At 41.0% G+C, this 22010-nt stretch overlaps 1 protein-coding gene across 1 annotated transcript in view; it reads left to right on the top strand.

Annotated features, from left to right (window-relative positions):
* Positions 1–22010, top strand: part of GALNT16 (polypeptide N-acetylgalactosaminyltransferase 16) — a 231194-nt gene that overhangs the window by 203903 nt on the left and 5281 nt on the right. The window contains exons 11-14 of the mRNA XM_073610151.1: positions 4151–4243; positions 6020–6103; positions 7642–7783; positions 14379–14495. Coding sequence (XP_073466252.1) covers positions 4151–4243; positions 6020–6103; positions 7642–7783; positions 14379–14495 — 436 coding nt within the window. The remainder of the gene's footprint in view (positions 1–4150; positions 4244–6019; positions 6104–7641; positions 7784–14378; positions 14496–22010) is intronic.

Consider the following 22010-nt stretch of genomic DNA (forward strand, 5'->3'; position numbering starts at 1 on the left):
CTTGCAGGTGCTCCGGCCATTTTGTCGGTCGGGGCCGACGGTCTTACGGAGCGTGCTCTCTGCCTCAACCCCGGGGGAGAGTCAATGTACCCGGGCCAACATTGCACCACAATGTATGGGATATCATCTACCCATGCATTTTTTGTGAGTATATCAAAACATATTTGCAATTTTTGGTGTCCATTTTTCCACATTTTTATTGACACATAGTCATTTTTTCAATGTAGCTATACTGCATCAGACTCCTGACGATTGGTTCCAAGCCAAGAAACGCGTAGAGTTAACATCTATTGATGCATACTCTTATCCACTGTATTATATACTATACCATCTTATTGTGACATGTATATGTACAATTACTATTCCAATTATGTCTGTAAACTGACGTATGCTAACATGTCTCATTGTAGCTCAAATGTACTCTTTTTATATTGTATTTTGTTTTTCATTTGTTTGTATTAAAGTATACATCATTTTTCCTGTAATATATGTTGTGGGTATCATCACTCAATATAGGATCTACCTCAGATATTCCCTCTCAACAATTCTTGTCATGTGGACCCATTCACCAACATGCCTCACACAAAGTCCTACTTTCTATCTTCATTTTTTCAATAAGAGAGGGAAGCGTGTGAAGACAGGCAACAAAGAAAACAGAGAAAGAAAGAGAGCAGGAGAGGGGAGGAAAGAAGAGAAGTGTCTTTAATCTGTAGCACATAGAACCTTTACAGTTCTAAGAATCGAGAGGTCATTTGAGAGGGTGGGAAATTATCTATCCAGGGCTGCCAAGTCCGTTGGAATTTGTCATACTTGCCCTCAAGGATCGCCATCAATCTTTCGTTGATGAGCGTACCGTGAACCCGGTTCTTAACCTCTTCCAAGCTAAACGGTGTCTTCCTTTAAATCTTTCTAACAGACCTTGTTTAGCAATTAAAATGTGACAGGGATTTTACCTTTCCCACTCTAACTCTATCCAAAACGAAACAAAGTTTGGGATTGACATATACTTTATTACCATGCTTATAAATATACCATTCTTAAAAATGTTTTATTCGCTTTTAATCAGGTAAACGTGTAATTTTGAATTTTTTTGGATTCTACATATGAGCCAGCAAGTGGAGCTGTTTTTTACAGAGTTCAGTAGCTCAAGGTGAAATTTAGCCACACAAGTAAATGAGCCTGAGCATCGACTCATCCCCATCATCTCACCCCCTCCTTCTACACAGCTCAGTGTAAGGTTTTTAAAAAAACTGAACTAAAGGGTGCGATACTTACCTTTCCTTCAGCAATCACCATCCCTCTCTGGCATCTTCTCCTAGGTGCCGGTCTTCAGCTGTCTTCAATGGCTTGCATGAGATGAGATCACTATTGCTCATGCGCATAATGTCTTCATCCTGGCACACAGGGATAGTGCAAAAGTCTGCCTGCTCGCTGTTTGTGACAGCGGAACTTTAGCCTTTCTTTAATGAGACAGAATGCTTTGGGAATCCTTTGTCATGTACTATATACAGTACATCAGTTTAAAATAATATACAGTATCTCACAAAAAGTGAGTACACCCCTAATTTTTTGTAAATATTTTATTATATCTTTTCATGTGACAATACTGAAGAAATGACACTTTGCTACAATGTAAAGTAGTGAGTGTACAGCTTGTATAACTGTGCAAATTTGCTGTCCCCTCAAAATAACTCAACCCACAGCCATTAATGTCTAAACCGCTGGCAACAAAAGTGAGTACACCCCTAAGTGAAAATGTCCAAATTGGGCCCAATTAGCCATTTTCCCTCCCTGGTGTCATGTGACTCGTTAGTGTTACAAGGTCTCAGGTGTGAATGGGTAGCAGGTGTGTTAAATTTGGTGTCATCACTCTCACTCTCTCATACTGGTCACTGGAAGTTCAACATGGCACCTCATGGCAAAGAACTCCCTGAGGATCTAAAAAAAAGAATTGCTGCTCTACATAAAGATGGCCTAGGCTATAAGAAGATTGCCAAGACCCTGAAACTGAGCCGCAGCACGGTGGCCAAGACCATACAGCGGTTTGACAGGACAGGTTCCACTAAAAACAAGAAAAAGAGCCGCTGCTCCAGGTGTATAAAGATAAGGCTGATTGGAGTATCTTGCAGAGTGCTAGCCCCGGCCTGCCTCCGTGGGAAACTTGGAAAGAAGAAAGAAATGGCTGCACATCCAGAACTTCCAATTGCCTTTTATTTGCTTCACAAAGATAACACCAAAGACACCAAACTGTGGTCACGTAGATGCGTTTCACACATACATCTTGTGCTTAATCAATACCAATATTAATCATATAGTAATGATTAAGCACAAGATGTATATGTGAAACACGTCTACGTGACCACAGTTTGGAGTCTTTGGTGTTATCTTTGTGAAGCAAATAAAAGGCAATTGGAAGTTCTGGATGTGCAGCCATTTCTTTCTTCTTTCCACTCAGAACAGGCCTCGCCATGGTCGACCAAAGAAGTTGAGTGCACGTGCTCAGCGTCATATTCAGAGGTTGTCTTTGGGAAATAGACGTATGAGTGCTGCCAGCATTTCTGCAGAGGTTGAAGGGGAGGGGGGTCAGCCTGTCAGTGCTCAGACCATACGATAAATTGGTCTGCATGGCTGCCTCTACTAAAGATAATGCACAAGAAAGCCCAAAGTTTGCTGAAGACAAGCAGACTAAGGACATGGATTACTGGAATCATGTCCTGTGGTCTGATGAGACCAAGATAAACTTATTTGGTTCATATGGTGTCAAGCGTGTGTGGCGGCAAACAGGTGAGGAATATTAAGACAAGTGTGTCTTGCCTACAGTGAAGCATGGTGGTGGGAGACTGGGCCGCAGTGCAGTATTCCAACATGATAATGACCACAAACACACCTCCAAGATGACCACTGCCTTGCTAAGAAGCTAAGGGTAAAGGTGATGGACTAGCCAAGCATGTCTCCAGACCTAAACCCTATTGAGCATCTGTGGGACATCCTCAAACGGAAGGTGGAGGAGCGCAAGGTCTCTAACATCCACCAACTTTGTGATGTCGTCATGGAGGAGTGGAAGAGGATTCAAGTGGCAACCTGTGAAGCTCTGGTGAATTCCATGCCCAAGAGGGTTAAGGCAGTGCTGAAAAATAATGGTGGCCACACAAAATATTCACACTTTGGGCCCAATTTGGACATTTTTAATTAGGGGTGTACTTACTTTTGTTGCCAGCGGTTTAAACATTAATGACTGTGTGTTTATAATTAAAATGTTTACAAAAAGGTGAGGGGTGTACTAACTTTTGTGAGATACTGTAAACTGAGAAAAATAATGAAGTAAAACTGACATAAAACCATTTTCAGTTTTTCTTTAAAGCAAAGGGAGCAATATGGCCAACTTCTGTCCTTTGATACCACGCAACATAATTACCAGCTGTCTTTTTTGTCACCTTTATGGCAGCAAGAACAATAGTCTTCATAGCACAGCAACATAAATGTTATATTTCCTAGTCCCTGTACAGGCTTAGGTCATTTTACATTTACAGTTGTAATTGCTATTAGCAGCTCTTTTACACACACTAATATTTTTGATAAATGGTCAAAAGAGAACAGCAGGCACATAAAAGGAATGTTAGCTTTTTGACAAATAGACAGATGTCCATTTTGTAATAAAAAACCTGTACAGAATAAAGCCATATAAATGTAACAACATGTTATTAATGGCTGTGCTTGCTGTAGAACATTAATTGGCCCAGCTGTCAAAGATTGCAAAACATTTGTTGATCAATCAAATCTGACTTCAGCTTTGGGAATAGAGAATTTGTAGTACTCTATTTGCATTGTAATGTAAAAGTGTTGCATGAAATAATATTTTTTAGAACACAGAGGCTCCACGTTGCTAAATAGTTTTCAGAAATCTTACTTTAGAAATATCTTTTTTTTTCTCATCGCTTGCTAGTAGTTCTAGAAGAAGAAAGTAGTAGATGTAGTTGAAGAAATATTGTAGCAGACTAAGAATTTACATTTTTTTTTTCAAATCATGTTGGCAATTTATTGATTGAATTACACCATTGTGGTTTAGGTGGAACAGGAAATTATTTTTTAATAATTTATTAGACATAAAGTTTAAAAATAAAGTCATAAAAATTGTGGTCTGCTCTTTCAGGAACACCAAGCGCACCGCTGAGGTTTGGATGGATGAATACAAGCAGTATTACTATCAGGCACGTCCCTCTGCCATTGGAAAATCATTTGGGAGGTGAGTTAAATATACACCCCTGTCTTAATCACACACCATACAACATTTATGATGTATTATATTTAAGATAATGTGGCCAATTTAATAAAGGAATATAGTATGTTCACCTTAAAAAGTGAGTTTTTACTTTGTAAGGTATTTTTCACTGAGCTTTTTGAAAGAGGTGAAAATTCACTTTGCAAAGAATACCCAATCACATGCAAAGTAGAAGTGTATTTATTGCACTTGATTAAAGCTTCTTATGCTCTATGTATATTTGGTTTCGGTACTGTCCATTCTGTGAAAGAACTGAATAAATAATTTTGCAAGAATTTACAGGATCAACATTCACTATTGACTACATTAATCAATATTGAAATAAAAAATGTATAACACCACGAAACCCTAAAAGTCAAAGAAAGTGGAGCCCCATCATATTTTGATGTCAATGGTGGAACAGCATAACTCACATCAAGTTCCCATCACTTATACTGATTTAACACTGAAGTACAAATAGTTTTTTTTTTAAAGTCTGATATAATGATCAACAGTTGGAAGAATTAAGAGATATGTGCTTCATCATACAATTTATTATTACAACTCTGAGTTGAAAGACTGAGATTGTACAATAATGTGAGTAATTGTAAGCACTTTTAATGCTGACCCAGCCTTTTTCTGACAAATTACCCCAAACATTATATATATATATATATATATATATATATATATATATATATATATTAGCAGAGATCCTAGAGAATAAAATGGTGGTTGTTGCAATATTTTATATCACACTGTATTTCAGCGGTCTTTCAAACGCAATTTTTTTGGAAAAAATACACATTAATCAGTAAAAAAAAAAAAAAAAAAAAAACACAACAGTTACCCCATTTTTTTCTATAATGTGAAAGATGATGTTACACCGAGTAAATAGATACCTAACATGTTATGCTTTAAAATTGCGCATGCACCTAGAATGGCGACAAACTACGGTACTTAAAAATCTCCATAGGTGACGCCTTAACATTTTTTTACAGGTTACCAGTTTAGAGTTACAGAGGAGGTCTAGTGCTAGAAATATTGCTCTCACTCTAACGATTGTGACAATACCTCACATTGTGGTTTGAACACCGTTTACATATGCGGGTGCCACTTACGTATGCGTTCGCTTCTGCACGTGAGCACGGAGAGATGGGACACTTTACATGATTTTATTTTTTTCTTATTTATTTTACTTTTTATTTTTTATTTTTACACTGTCCCTTTTATTTTTTATTTTTTTATCACTTTTATTCCTATTACAAGGAATCTAAACATCCCTTGTAATGGAAATAAGCATGACAGGTCAAAAAGTCCCCAGATCTCTCATTTACCTTTAAAAGCAAAAGAAAGAAAGAATAATTGGACATTTTGACTTTAAAGAAAAAGAAAAATCCTTTGTTTATTCCCAAGAACCAGAAGTGATGTCTGAGGTCGGCATAGAGCTGAGTGGGGGCCATCTTGCCCTCACTTGACTTCCTGCCCAGCAAACGGCAGCATCGCATTGTTTCTGGGCTTAATGGATGGATCTGGTAAGCTCAAAAATGACTGGGAAGCGGCAGGCGGGGGGCACCTCTCCCGTCGCCTATAAAAGTGATCTTGCGGCTGGGATCAAATCAAAAACATGACGTACATTTACAGTTAGGCAGTCGGAAAGTGGTTAATATAGTTCCTCTGGTTCAGATCACGTGACTGTATAATGCCGTGTTGTTGGTGTACCAAACCTGATATTGTTCATGTGTTTTGTGCTCCCTGCAGTATAGCAGACAGAGTGGAGCTGCGGAAGAAGTTGAGTTGTAAATCCTTTCAGTGGTATCTCCAAAATGTCTATCCTGAGCTAAAGTAAGTAAATCAAGAGGGTAAGAGCAGAAATTCATACTGGGGCATTAAAGTATTAATAGACATTCTTTATGACAGAATCGTATTCTTATGTCTTTGGAAATGTGGTTGCATGTGATAGTAGTTCTCCTAGAGCTCCATCAAATCCTGGAACAATGTATCGATAGCTCTATGAGTATATGCGCTGATTGCTTTTCCCTAGCCATCAGGGTGTCTCATAAAGGTTGACAAGGCCATAGTTCAATCATCTTTGCAGTGCCTGTGTACCGGCACCCTCTTAGTTTTATATTGCAGTCTACATTTGTATACAGTATATCTATACATAAAGAGGAACTGAACTCTGGAAGCTGTGCTCAAAATAAGGCAGACAGAGGGCAAAGAACTAGTCACTAGGATTGCATGTGGTCTCCCTGCAGATGGTCTTTCCACATTACTGACTTACCATGCCTTGTTCTGCTTTCTGTTGTGTGTAGGGTGGCCATCTTGGTCGAAGCAGGGCTTTGTTTCCCCATATCAGAGTCTCCAGCATGTAAAACAGTGACATCACCAAATTTCACTTCAAAACTCCTGAGACTAGCAGTCAGGGGCAACAGTGCCTTAGATATCACACTGCAGATATAGAGCTGTTGAAGCTGCAGGCACAGGAGTGCCTAGGCATACTCACATACCAGGAAGAACATTATTTTTTAGGAATTATAGACTTTTTCAGCGTACTGCTAAGGCACAACTAACATTGGTATATTTTCCTTATAGCACAGCAAATCTTGACTTGAGTTCAATTCCACTCTAAAACACAAGGCAGCCTTGCATGAGCATAAAACCAAAAGAGTGAATAAAAGGTTAAACTTGTAAACTTGACTCCTCATATATATCACTCTAAATCAGCCTTTCTCAAACGTTTTACCCTTGAAATAATTTTCAGGTCTCAAGGAACCCCTGGTAAGATTAGTCAATCAGGGGTCATTGGGAAAATGTCCCTTTACATTGGTTGTGGTAAGTGGGAAGAATGCCTTGCTTACAAGGGTGGCCTGAATGACACCCTTCCGGTCATGAAGCTGGCTCTTCCAAGTGGTGTTGGACCTATACAGGTACCATCAGATAGGAGGTCAGTTAGGTAGAGCTCAAGGAACCACTAGCCACCCTTGGAGGAACCTTAGTTTTCCATGAAGATACTAGAAGATCAAAGAGCAGATAGAACACAAATGGGGTTTTGGAGGCAAGATAACATTTCATTCTGTACAGAGTGATTAGAGCATGCAGCTGGTAAATAAAGGGTGGGAAATGATTGTTGAGCTTTTTGGCCCAATTGATCCAGATGCATTACCTTCTCCATCTCCTGTAGCTGTTAGCTTATTGCACAAACATTTGCTAAGATGATAAACTGTCTCTGCCGTAATAACTGGTATTGCAGCTTTTTTCTTTGCATCTACTGGGCAATATTTGTGGCATGTATGAATTCTAGGATTTTTTGATATGCAGCTAGTTTTATCATACATGTGTTTTATTCTTAAATACACTAAAGCATATCATTCTGCATGCAGGATCCCAGAGAAGGAGGTGATCACTGGGATAATAAAGCAGGGAGCAAACTGTCTGGAGTCTCAGGGACCAGATACAGCAGGGAATATTCTGGCTGGTGTGGGAGTCTGCAAGGGAACTGCAAGTAATGCACTGGCCGCACAGGTAACAGAAAAATAGCTTGTCTATCTGCGCTAAAAAAGTGTTTCATATGATGTCACTGTAGTAATGCAATAAAGTTACAGAAGATCCAAGGCCGATTTAACAAAAGGACATTTTAACCTTTGGCCACCGATAGACATGCAAGTAATAAACTGGAGAGGATATAAAAGTGTCTTTTAATCCGTAAAGTGGTAGTAAAGCCTGCTTTGTGATTTTAACCTACAGGTAAGCCTATAATAAGACTTACCTGTAGGTAAAATGAATATCTCCTAAATGTGCACTGTTTAGGAGATATTCACCCTGTATGCAGCTGATGACGTCACCGGCGCATGCGCTCTGAAGCTCCAGCATACCGTGACGGACCTTCAGAGCTTTGTGCTGGAACCGAGGGCTCCTGGAAGAAGGACTGGGGGAAGATGTCAGCCCTCTCAGTGGTGACAGCGCGCTGCTGGAGGGCTTCGTTCTAAGGTAAGTATTTCATAATGTGCTAGTATGCGATGCATACTAGCACATTATGCAATTGCCTTACAATTGTTTTTTTTTAAAACTCTGCAGCTGTTTACTACCGCTTTAAAGCGATATTAAACCCAAAACCAAAAATGTGATATATTGCTTATTGGATGTGATGGCTGCGCTAGTTTTCCTTTTTTTAGGCTTTTTTCCCCTCTGTTTTCACCTGTTGATCTGGCCAGTAGCACACCTCCTGTGTTATAGGGCGTACACACGGTCGGACTTTGTTCGGACATTCCGACAACAAAATCCTAGGATTTTTTCCGACGGATGTTGGCTCAAACTTGTTTTGTCTACACACAGTCGCACAAAGTTGTCGGAAAATCTGATCGTTCTAAACGCGGTGACGTAAAACACGTACGTCGGGACTATAAACGGGGCAGTGGCCAATAGCTTTCATCTGTTTATTTATTCTGAGCATGCGTGGCACTTTGTCCGTCGGATTTGTGTACACACGATCGGAATTTCCGACAACTGATTTTGTTGTCGGAAAATTTTATCTCCTGCTCTCCAACTTTGTGTGTCGGAAAATCCGATGGAAAATGTCCGATGGAGCCCACACACGGTCGGAATTTCCGACAACACGCTGCGATAGGACATTTTCCATCGGAAAATCCGACCGTGTGTACGGGGCATTAGAGTGCCTACATTCCCTACATTCTTTAATGAAGGAGCACAGAGATATCTTTGGACAGCAGCATTGTTAAACTGGGAGGGGGGTACACACATACTCAAATTTGGCTGGTCCATGTTCAATGGGCCGGATTTCAATTTGTGTATAGCCAGCTTAAGGCTGCTCCCTCCATATTTGGTTTATAGAACATCCCCTCTCTCCTCCATAGCATTGGGTAGATGTGTATCTTAATTCATAGACGTGAACTGGGCAGGGCTGGTAACACTACTTGAGATTTCAGGGTTGTAGAGGCAACTTGTACTGGAAGTTAGAAGATCTCTGGATTTCTGGTAGTATCAATGGGTATTTGTCTGCACTTAATAAACATGTTCATATTACATAACACTTGGTATATTTACCAGGCCAAAAGGGAACAAATAGGAGAATTTCACAGTTAGGGTTTATCAACACTTTAACTTAAATCCACTGTTCACATCCACAATGGTTTTATCAAAGGTTGATGCACCATGCTGTAATACAGATACCACCTCTTTGAACCTATCTGGGTCATCTGCTGCTGACGCTGCAAGTGTCCGGTATATGAAAGTTTTTCTTTGAAATTTTGTTCTAGGCAAAGCTAATTTTACCAAGTCACCAGAGTTCAGTATTCGTCCTCAGGGTACACTGAACAATACAGAGAGCACCAGTCTGTTCAAAGCTATTGAGCTAGGAGATTGCAGTGGCCATAATTAAATAGGAAATTGACCTGTTGACTCACTCCTGATAATGTTTCCAGACATCCTCATACACTGACAGGTGCACTCCTCATAATTTATATTTATCCCTACAATCAACAAAAGCTTGGCTCAGTTTATCCAGCAGCAGCTGGAGCAATGCAGCAGAATACAGAAATGTGCTTATATTCACAACTTTTAGAATTGTGACAGTGATAATTTGTTAACAGGAATGGGGTTAAAGGGCATTGTTGGGTGTCATCATTTGCACATGCCCAAGGCAGCACAAATTAAATAAAGCCATGGGGAAGAGACCTCTCCTGTTTTCTTTGAATCAGTGCATTGATATCTTACAGCAACTCTGCTGATAGTGATGAAAATAGCTGTCATAATCTCCCTTGCATTACCCCTTCCCCCATCTTGTCAACACTGATAAATCCTAGGCTATCTGACCGAAATAAAGCTATGCTAACATGGTTAAAATAAATGTTAGAATGTATATTTCCCTTCAATGCTATATAAGGTTTTATTTCATATTGAAGGTATATAATGATAGTATGGCTGCATCACCAATGAAAAAATGCATACTTTAGATTCAGACAATACATGGTCTGGCCACAGGGTCAGTAATACTAATCAGTGAAGTTAAAGTGTAGTTTACCTCTAATAAGATGTATTATGACATACTACACATATGAGTACTAGTAAGATGGTTTCACCCTGAACCAATGACATATTATCTCTTCATTACACTGATTCATGCCTTGGCTTGGCAGAATTTTCGAATTAATCCACATCGAACCAATTAGCTGTTTGGCGTTTAATGTTAGTTTAAAGGAGAATTCCAGTAAAAGCCATTTTATTTAAATCAATAATTTAAGCCTCCCCATTCAGAACTATCACATTTGGGTTGCAAGAAATGAGTCATTTATCTTAATGGGTCCGTCTACCCAAAAGTGGTATTTTAATCACAAGAAGTATCTAATGGATGAAGTCAGTCGGCTTTTTAACTGTCTTGTATACTCCAACAGCAAGATCTCCTTGTCATATTTCCCACCTCTATTCCACCTGGAAGTTTTGGGTGTTCCAACCCACTTTTGTGTGTTTAGCACCTCTTGTTATATTCTCCATAATAGAATTAAATACAGAATCTAGCATGATGAGTGGAGACCCCCTTATTGGTCACAGCAGAACATATAAAAAAGAAATAACCGCGCTAAATATAAGTGAAACACGTGAAGCAATCTCAAAGACTTCCGTGAGGAAGTACATATATAAATACAAAAATGTTGAAAAATATTAAAAATTAAATTATGAAAAGTACATGGGTCAACACATGTATGTATGAATCAAACATGAGTGTCCATATGTAATATTTGCGAATAAAAATAAGTGTCCATATATAGTAACAGAAAATAAAAATGTGAAGTAATGATCTGAAAACAGTCCAAGAAAGACCCCTTGGGTGAATCCAACCAGAGTCAATGGTGTAAAAAATATGAGTGACAACCCATACAGTATCCGCAAATACCCAATAATTGCGCTTACCGCAAAGCAAGCGTACACCAGCCTGTATCACGTCTTGGTGTGGAGAATCCAGATGGTGCTCTTAGAACTAGTGCATAAAGATACAGCAGGAAAAAAAGGGAACTTAGAGTGAACACTAGCAAACTCAGTAGTGAAGATGAGACCCCACACTCCGTGCAAATATTGCGCTTACCACAAGGCAAGCCAACAACAGCCAGACGACGCCATTTGTGGTGAAACGTACGTCGGGAGGTTGACGCTCTTAAGTCATCGCCATTTTCAGTGTGGACGGGTGCTCGCTATGCCGGCCGGCTGTTTGCTGTATTTTTACATACTCATGTGAGTTTTCTACCTTTATCTATTAAATCGTTTTTATCAGTATTACACTATGGCCAGTTCCTTTTTATTTACATGCTTGTGAGATGTCATTTTGGAGTCTCTGCTGTATCCCCCGGTTCCTGCCGCAAGCAGTCCAGAACGCCAATGGATCTCTCATACTGCTATTGAACATAAGCTGTGGTTGGCTTGCCTTGCGGTAAGCGCATTATTTGCCTGGTGGTGGATCACGTAGTGTGGTGTGGTTAACCAATACTGAACACAAACTGTTGTTGGCTTGCCTTGTGGTAAGCGCAATATTTGCACGGAGTGTGGGGTCTCATCTTCACTACTGAGTTTGCTAGTGTTCACTCTAAGTTCCCTTTTTTTCCTGCTGTATCTTTTTGCACTAGTTCTAAGAGCACCATCTGGATTCTCCACACCAAGACGTGATACAGGCTGGTGTACGCTTGCCTTGCATAAGCGCAATTATTGGGTATTTGCGGATACTGTATGGGTTGTCACTCATATTTTTTACACCATTGACTCTGGTTGGATTCACCCAAGGGGTCTTTCTTGGACTGTTTTCAGATCATTACTTCACATTTTTATTTTCTGTTACTATATATGGACACTTATTTTTATTCGCAAATATTACATATGGACACTCATGTTTGATTCATACATACATGTGTTGACCCATGTACTTTTCATAATTTAATTTTTAATATTTTTCAATATTTTTTATTTATATATGTCTTTGAGATTGCTTCACGTGTTTCACTTATATTTAGCGCGGTTATTTCTTTTTTATTAGTTATTTTAGTGCACATCTCACTGTTTAACTGCTGCTTTTTGGGGGGATATTTTCTATAGGTAGCGCAGTATTTTTTTTTTTTTTTTGTGTTTTCCACAGCAGAACATACATAGGAAACTGTTAGGCTGGGTTCACACTATAACACGCAGCGGCTTACAGCAGGAGTCCGGTGCGTCAACATTCACAGTTTCAGGTCCGATTTCAGCCCAAATTTTTGTCTGTATTCGTACCTGAAATGGACCAAAAGATGCTCAGGGCTCCTGTGCAAATTGCGTTGGAGCCGCTACAGAAATGTGTGAAGCGGCTCCATAGAGAGCCAGTCACAATCTCCTGCTATGCCAATTGGATGTGGGGAAAACTCGCATAGGTGTAAACCCAGCCTTAGACGGTTTAATTGTTCATAATCTGTCGATAACCAAAGCAACAGGTTTGAGGATTGGTGAGAGAAGATGATTCAGAAATATTGTGGCCATAGGAAGCAGTAATATTACATGCAGTGCTCCCAGTTTAGTGTCACAATGCTCCCAATTTTTTTAAATAATTTGACCATTTTAGCTTACATTGGAGGTCAACTAAAACCTCCATGCTGTAGGAGAGAGGTTGCAGCGTGAAAATTTTAGTTTACCTGCTGTTTAGCTTCTGTCACAGAGAAAGCAGAGAGAAGCAGAGTCCTGCTGGAGACATTCTCCTGCCTGCGTTGGACACAGCTAACCCTCCTGTCCCTGGTGCTGCAGGATTGGTCAGATGTGGAGGGATTGTGTGGGATGGGGGAGGGGGTATCTGGGGTGTGTGATCAGAGTGAAGGGATGGGGGGGGGGGGTCTGGGGGTGTAATCAGAGTGGTGGGAGCTGGTGGGGTATCTGGAGGTGTGATCAGAGTGGAGGAATTGGGGGGGGGGGGGTATATGGGGGTGTGAGCAGAGTGGGGGGTATCTGGGGGGTGTGACCAGGGTGGGGGTATATAAAAGTCCATGAGTTAGGGGGAGCAAATTACTTGCCTTGCCCCAGGTGTTGAAAACCCACGCTTTGCCACTGCTGCCAAGTGAAAAACTCAGTTCATATGCAACTGATGGTGTAACCCAATCTGCTGCTGGTGATTGGCTGGCTTTATGGGGACAATTATTTGTAGGGTTATGTGTGACCATGTCATACAAAATGGTAGTTTACTATTATACATGACAGAAAATGCCTAGAACCTGGACTCTTTTAAATACTGTACAGGACGCCGGGAATGCGTCCTGGACAGCAGGTATTTTTCCCCACTATTTGAATTGTGATCCCTTTAAGGGGGATGATTTGAAAGCAATATTGAGTATTCAAGTGTTCTCACCCATGCAGGGTGAAGAGTTCTGGGGGTAGTCCAGCTATAGAAGACAGGACTGATTTTTAGTACTCCCTGGATTTCTAAGGCCTCATTAGGGGCTCAAAATGTTGGAGGTTCAAAGAGTTTTGGGAGGGAAGAACCTCCAAACACTTTGGTCCTAAAGGGGTTAACCCAGGTGGATCAAAGTCCAGAAAATGAAGAGGAAACAGTTGGCACGTGTCTATAAGGAGATAGCATGACACACTTAAGTGAGCAGGGTGGACTAGCTTGAGACTGAGCCATGGTTGCTGAACTGTGAAAACCTCCTCTTTGGGACCCCAAGTAGACGGGAAACCCCTAAACTTCAGTGTGGAACTAGTATAGTGGTGGTGAGCCCCTCAATTGTTTTTCTGTTGCACAAGAATTATGGACTACTTTATGCTTGTTTGCTAAAAAAAGCTGTTTTGTTTTCTGGGTTGTTTGCAAATTCAAAAAACACTGTCACTTTCACAAGTCACTGGCGATGATCCTGAGCTCCCATAGCTCAATGCATATTATTCAACATGAGGATATTAAGGGAATGAGAAACGTTCTATAAGGTCTGTCAGTAAAATCATCTTTGGGATGTTGATGTGTTTTAACTTGGTGCATTACTCTGGGGTTCCTGGTTGGTAACATTTCCCATGTAGATCTAGTTTTTTTTTTTTTCCAATGCTTGTTATCTCTTGTATGCTGTCTTTTTGCTCTGTTATCTGATTCCTTTCTAACTCCAAATCTCAGGAGTGGGTCCTCAGTGATGCCTTGATTCGACAGCAAGATAAGTGTCTGTCCATCACATCATTCTCCACTGGAGCCCTCGTCATGCTTGAACACTGCAACCAGAAAGACAGCAGACAGGTAGCTATGGTTTTAAGCATGCAGTAGATATTAATAAATAATATATCTAGTACTTTTATTACATTGTGCAAGTACAGTGATGTTTTGTAAGCTATAACAGCAAATTATGTCTTTAACTGTAGCAGTTTATATTTAAGAATAATAAAAGCTAATGTGTGATTAGTTGTAATGCTTATCACCACATATCCATCCTGTTGTGAAATCATGAAATAGAGTTTTAGTCAATGTAATTGTGAAATAAGGTACAGTAATGTTCAATAAGCATGTCATCACATTTCACAGAGGTGGAAAACATTTAAATATAACAACAAACAGGATATATATATATATTTATATATATATATATATATATATATATATATATATATATATATATATATATATATATGTGTGTATTTATAGCCCTGTATTTGACTTATACTGTGGGCTGTTGCTGTCGGCAGAGGTGTAGGAGCAAAGGTCGCAGTGTGTCACTTCTGTGTCCAGACCTCTGTTCTGGCTAAATGTTAGGGGAGCTTATTCCCACTCCTTCTCACTCCTTGCCCCTAACTGCCAATAGAAAAGCATGGAGTTATGTAGATTGCACCTCTGACAATGGGAGATGTGCTGTCTAAAGGTGACAACTGTGCAGGGAAGTTGCACAGTGAAGTGAAACTCAGGAATGCTAAACCACGATTTCTTAGTACAGATCGCATGACCAAGTGACATCAATCCATGGGGAAGTATCTCTGTGTTCTGTAGTGGCCACAAAGCTCTGTTCTGGAAAATATGCATTATTCACATTATTTAGAAATGCAGGTCCCATCTCTATTGGTACTTCTTGCTACACTGCAGGTTTTATTCCTGGGCAGCAAAAGGGAGGGAGACTGGAGAGTATAAAGCTGGGGAGGAACACAATAAATGGGGTTGTGTAAAGGCAAAATGGGGTTGTGGGGTTGTGTAAAGGTTGTGTAAAGGCACCTTTAAAGTGACCTATAAACTGTACAACTCAGTTGAACGACAAACTGAAATCTTTTAGGTGGAGGGAAGTAAAAATTAAAAAAAAAAGAAAAAAAAAAAAAGGGTTGCATAAGTGTGCACATCCTTTGTTGAAGCACCTTTTGATTTTATTACAGCACTCAGTCTTTTTGGGTATGACTCTATCAGCATGGCACATCTTGACTTGGCAATATTTGCCCACTCTTCTTTGCAAAAACACTCCAAATCTGTCAGATTGCGAGGGCATCTCCTGTGCACAGCCCTCTTCAGAGCAACCCAAAGATTTTCAATCATATTCAGGGCTGGGATCTGGCTGGGCCATTCCAAAACTTTAATCTTCATCTGATGAATCCATTCCTTTGTTGATTTGGATGTATGCTTTGGGTCGTTTTCATCCTGAAAGATGAAGTTCCTCTTCATGTTCAGCTTTCTAGGAGAAGCCTGAAGTTATTGTGCCAATATTGACTGGTATTTGGAACTGTTCATAATTCCCTCTACCTTGACTAAGGCCCCTGTTCCAGCTGAAGAAAAACAGCTCCAAAGCATGATGCTGCCACCACCATGCTTCACTATGGGTATGGTGTTCTTTTGGTGATGTCCAGTGTTGTTTTTGCACCAAACATATCTTTTGGAATTATGGCAAAAAAGGTCAACCTTGGTTTCATCTGACCATAACACATTTTTCCCACATGCTTTTGGGAGACTTCAGATGTGTTTTTTCAAAATTTAGCAGGGCTTGGATGTTTTTCTTTGTAAGAAAAAGCTTCTGTCTTGCCACTCTACCCCATTGCCCAGACATATGAAGAGTACGGGAGATTGTTGGCACATGTACCACACAGCCAGTACTTGCCAGATATTCCTGCAGCTCCTTTAATGTTGCTGTAGGCCTCTTGGCACCCTCCCTGACCAGTTTCCTTCTTATCTTTTCATCAATTTTGGAGGGACGTCCAGTTCTTGGTAATGTCACTATTGTGCCATATTTTCTCCACTTGATGATGACTGTCTTCACTGTGTTCCATGGTATATCTAATGCTTTGGAATATCTTTTGTACCCTTCTTCTGACTGATACCTTTTAACAATGAGATCCCTCAGATGCTTTGGAAGCTCTCTGTGGACCATGGCTTTTGCTGTAGGATGCGACTAAGACAATATCAGGAAAGACCTACTAGATCAGATTAACTTTATTTGGGGTTAATCAGAGGCACTTTAAATGATGACAGGTGTGTACTGACTCCTGTTTAACATGAGTTTGAATGTAATTGCTTAACTCTGAACACAGCTACATCCCCAGTTATAACAGGGTGTGAACACTTATGCAACCACATTATTTTAGTTTTTTTATGTTTACTCACCCCCCCCCCCCCCCAAAGGATTTCAGTTTGTTTCTCAATTGAGTTGTATAGTTTATAGGTCACATTAAAGGTGGAAAATGTTCTGAAATGATTTATCTCTGTCTCATTTTTTTACATTACAGAAACCTGACATTTTAACAGGGTTGTGTAGACTTTTTATATCCACTGTATATGGTCTCTGTTATCAGATATAATGTAGTCTTGCTTTGTCATTGACATTCAGGTAGGCCTCATAGATTACGCAAAACGGCATCCCGTGTGTTCTGCCTGTTACAGTCAGGGGAGAAGGTATCTTCAATCAGGTCTCCGATGTAGTAACTCGGAAGCAACATTACGTCACTTCTGGTTTACTGCAGCCAACGGTGCTGCTTTAAAAAAATCCAAGGTATTCAAAAATGCAGATTTTGGGGTTTTGAATACTTTGAAGTGCAGAGGAAGGGTTTGGGGTCTTTTAGACCCCAGCCCTTCCATAAAGAGTACCTGTCACTACCTATTACTGTCACAAGGGATGTTTTTTAATTTCCTTGCGACAGCAATAAAAGTGATCATATTTTTTTTTTTTTAAAGGAACAGAAAACATAAATAAATAAATAAGAAAAAAATTCTAATTTTAAAGCGTCCCGGTCCCCGCTCGCTCGCGCACCAAAGAAAACGCATACATAAGTCATGCCCGCCAGGGGCGTTGCTAGGTGGGTAAAAGACCAGGGGCTTCAGCCCAAAGTCTGAGCCGGACAAAGGGGGAGGGGGGGGGGTTAAGCTCACCTACTGGTTGCTGCCTGGCTTACCAGTGCGCATCAATGCTGACCACTAAAAACTGACCTACCTGACCCACACTGACCTACCTGATACACACAGACCATTACACTGACCTACCTGACACACACTGACCTACCTGACACACACTGACCTACACTGACCATTACACTGACCTACCTGACACACACTGACCATTACACTGACCTACCTGACCCACACTGACCATTACACTGACTTACCTGACCATTACACTGACCTACCTAAAAAAACACTGACCTACCTGACCCACACTAACCTACCTGACACACACTGACCCACACTGACCTACCTGACCCACACTGAACATTACACTGATCCACACTGACCTACCTGACCCACACTGATCATTACACTGACCCACACTGACCTACCTGACGCACTCTGACTTACCTGACCCACACTGTTCATTACACTGACCCGCACTGACCTACCTGACGCACACTGGCCTACCTGACACACACTGACCTACCAGACATATACTGACCTACCTGACCATTACACTGACCTACCTGACCCACATTGACACACACTGACCCACACTGGCCATTACACTGACCTACCTGACCCACACTGACCTACCTGACCCACACTGACCTACCTGACCCACATTGACCTACCTGACTCACACTGATCATTACACTGACCCACACTGACCTACCTGACCCACACTGATCTACCTGACATACACTGACCATTACACTGACTGACGCACACTGACCTACCTGACGCACACTGACCTACCTGACAACATACACTGACCTACCTGACACTGACAAACACTAACCATTACACTGACCCAGACCCACACTGACCTACCTAACACACACTGACATGCACTGACCTACCTGACCTATTATAAGTGACGTCAGACTTCAGGTGACCATGACCTCCGGCTCCTCCTGCAGCTCAGCCGTAATGTGCGGCGCTGGCGCGCCCATCCCAGGAAACAGCAGGCAGCCAGAGACAGGAGAGGACGGGAGAGGAGAGCCACCCGCCTGAACGCCGAGTGGGGATCTTCTCATAGTGACGCAGCCGCATTGTAATTCCCACCTTCTGGAGCCTGCAGCGCCTATGATGGATGTCACAGCATTGGACCAGTGGGATGTTCATCATAGGCGCTGCAAGCTGCAGAAGGCAGGACCTGCTATGTCACTCGGCCGCGCTTCGAGTCAGATCGGTCCCCGCTCGGGCTCGGGGCAAATAATACATTTGTGAATGCCCGAGACCCGGGGCTTTTTGGGGGCCCACTCGAGGCTCCAGCCTCCTTAGCCCCCCCTCCAGATGCCACTGACGTCCGCAAATTTAAACAGTGTTTAAATCATACATGTGAGGTATCGCCACATTTGTTAGAGAAAGAGCAATAATTCTAGCAAAAGACATCCTCTGTAACTCTAAACTGGTAACCATTGAAAATTTTTAAAGCGTCGCCTATGGAGATTTTTAAGTACCATAGTTTGTCGCTATTCCATGAGTGCATGCAATTTTAAAGTGTAACATGTTAGGTATCTATTTACTCGGTGTAACATCATCTTTCACAATATACAAAACAATTTGGCTAACTTTACTGTTTAGTTTTTTTTTTTATTTAGTGAAGTGTATTTTTTCCAAAAAATTGCGTTTGAAAGACCGCTGCGCAAATACCGTGTGACATAAAATATTGAAACGACTGCCATTTTATTCTCTAGGGTCTTTGCTATAAAATTATATATAATGTTTGGGGGTTTGAAGTAATATTTTAGCAAAAAATACTGATTTTAACTTGTAAACAGTTTTTTTTTGTGTATAATTCTCCTTTAAAGGGGTGTGGCAGGGAATGTGTCCAATGCCTACATACTTTTGCTAATAGGTGTCCCTTGTTCCCATCTCAAAAAGTTGGGAGGTATGCCAAAGCTAGTGCAAGGGGATAAACGCATACACAAATGTAAACCCACACATATGTAAATGGTGATTGCACCGCACATGATGTATCACCATCAGCAACGGCATGAGAGCAATAATTCTAGGGCCCTAGTTCATGTTTAACTCCAAACTGATGTAAACGCTTTTAAAGCATCACCTATGAACAAATTTTGGTACCATAGTTTATTGTCATTTTCCAGACATGCATAAATGTTGAGATGTTTGACTCCATGCATCATCATCATTTATATTTTACAAAAAACAATTGTGTTTGGGTGCACTATTAAAATTAATTTAATTTAATTTGAAAGGCCAGCACAAATATTGTGTGACATAAAAATTTGCAAAAGCCACTTTTTTATTTCCTGGGACTTCGGTTTCCAGAACATATACTGTATAATATTTGGGAGTTCTAAGTACATTTTCTAGCAGAAATACTGATTTTACCTTGTGGGTAAAAAAATATCAAAATTGCCCCAAAATTGGTTAAATAAAAAGTATAAAATGCTTGTTAAATTGCATTACCGGATAGCTGATCCTCCAACCTTCTACTGCTGTCCAACAACACTGGACGAAGGAGAGAGCAGTTCTGATTGACAACTCAGAAAAAAGAGTGTGACAGAGAGTGCACATAGAGCCCATACATTCCATGCTACCCCCTCCTCTGCAGGCTGCCAGCTCTTCTTCTAAGCATACAGGCCTGTACTGCCTCTGCTTCCCTACATGTATAAAACATAGCTTGGCTGAGCCCAGACCCTCCTGCTATTTCAGAGATGAATTATCAAACTGTGAATTCTGCAGCTGCTGTAAGAAAACAAGCCAACAGCTTGATAAACTATCTCCTGCAAAATAGCACATGGGTCTGGGCTCAGTTAAGGGGGTTGTAAAGGCAGAAGGTTTTTTATCTTAATGCATTCTATGCATTAAGATAAGCCTGTTGCAGCAGCCCCCCTCAGCCCCTAACACTTACCTGAGGTCCCTCGCTATCCAGCAATGTCCAAGAGGGTCCCAGCTGTTTGAGATTATCCTTCCTGATTGGCTGAGACACAGCAGCGGTGCCATTGGCTCCCGCTGCTGTCAATCAAAGTCAGCTAGCCAATCAGGGGAGGGGAGGGGCAGGGCTGGGTCGGGCTCCGTGTCTGAATGGACACAGGGAGCTGTCACTCAGCTTGGGTGCCCCCATATCAAGCTGCTTTCTGTGGGGGCACTGAACAGGAGGGAGGGGCCAGGATCACAAAAGAGGGACCCAAGAAGTGGAGGATCCGGGCTGCTCTGTGCAAATTCACTAAAACAGAGTAGGTAAGTATAACATGTTTTTTTATTTTTACAGAAAAAAAAACAAGACTTTACAATCACTTTAAGCTAGTGTTTTATATACAAATAAGGTAGCAGAAGAGGCACAGATAGGGCTGCAATATTACAGTGATGCAGAATGTAGAGCGGTTGAGGGTTCAGTGCTGGCTGTACAGTAACTTCCAAATAGGAATGCCCATAAATTTGGCTTCAGCCTGGGGAGGTACAGCAGCCAGCCCTAAAAGTAATAACAATGACATTTTATTTCCTAACCATTGCTCAGACTGAAATGAACAAAAGTGTGATGTGCACTGGGTCCCTGGGTGATTTACAAGCAGGTTTACTTGTGATGATACTTCTTTGAACAGAACAACTTTCTACCAAGTTTACTACATGGATCTTTTATGTACAGTATATGTACAAGATAATTGTCTATGTTAAGTCTTCCAAGAGTTTTATTAGTAGACCCAATGCAAACCTCTTTAAACTTTCATCGCAAAGGAACAAGACAGAAACAGATACAGATGAAACAAGCAATCATTTATATGCAGAAATGGCATAAATACAATACAGTAATGCATACAATAGGCTATTGCAAACTCTACGATCTGGTGGTTGAGAGTCCACTTCCATTTCAAACCCGTAACCCCTAGGTAGTACAGTCCCACCCAGTAGGGGAGATGTGGATTCTGCCCGTCTGGCAGGGCTTTCCACAAGTCCTGAGATAGAAGTAGCAGCACTTTTTAAATGCTATTTGGAAAACCTTATATTTAACATATAACTGTACATAAATTAAAAAAAAAGGTAAATAAATATATTTAGGGCTTTTGTGAACGGTCTTTGGGTTTGTATTGATGGCATTCGTTAGAGACTTTTTCTATTATTACAATGAAAAGGATATTATACTTAACTGCTCTGTGCAATGGTTTTGCACAGAGCTGTCCCTTACCTCCTTTTCTGGAGTCCCTCGCTGGTGCTCTCCGCTATGGGAGCACCTATGTGGGCATTCTCCCAAGCTGGATTGTGTGCGTCAATGGACACGCACAGCATGACCTGGGCACACCCCTGCTCCCTCTTCACAGGATTTGACTGAAAAAGTGGCTATGGGGCCTGCTGCTGACTGTGTCTTCTGTGAAATCAGGAATTGAAGGGAGAAGAGCTGCAGCTGTCAGATGATGGAAGTGTTTGGGGAGGTAG

Source organism: Aquarana catesbeiana, linkage group LG13, assembly GCF_042186555.1.
Source record: "Aquarana catesbeiana isolate 2022-GZ linkage group LG13, ASM4218655v1, whole genome shotgun sequence".
NCBI lineage: Eukaryota > Metazoa > Chordata > Amphibia > Anura > Ranidae > Aquarana > Aquarana catesbeiana.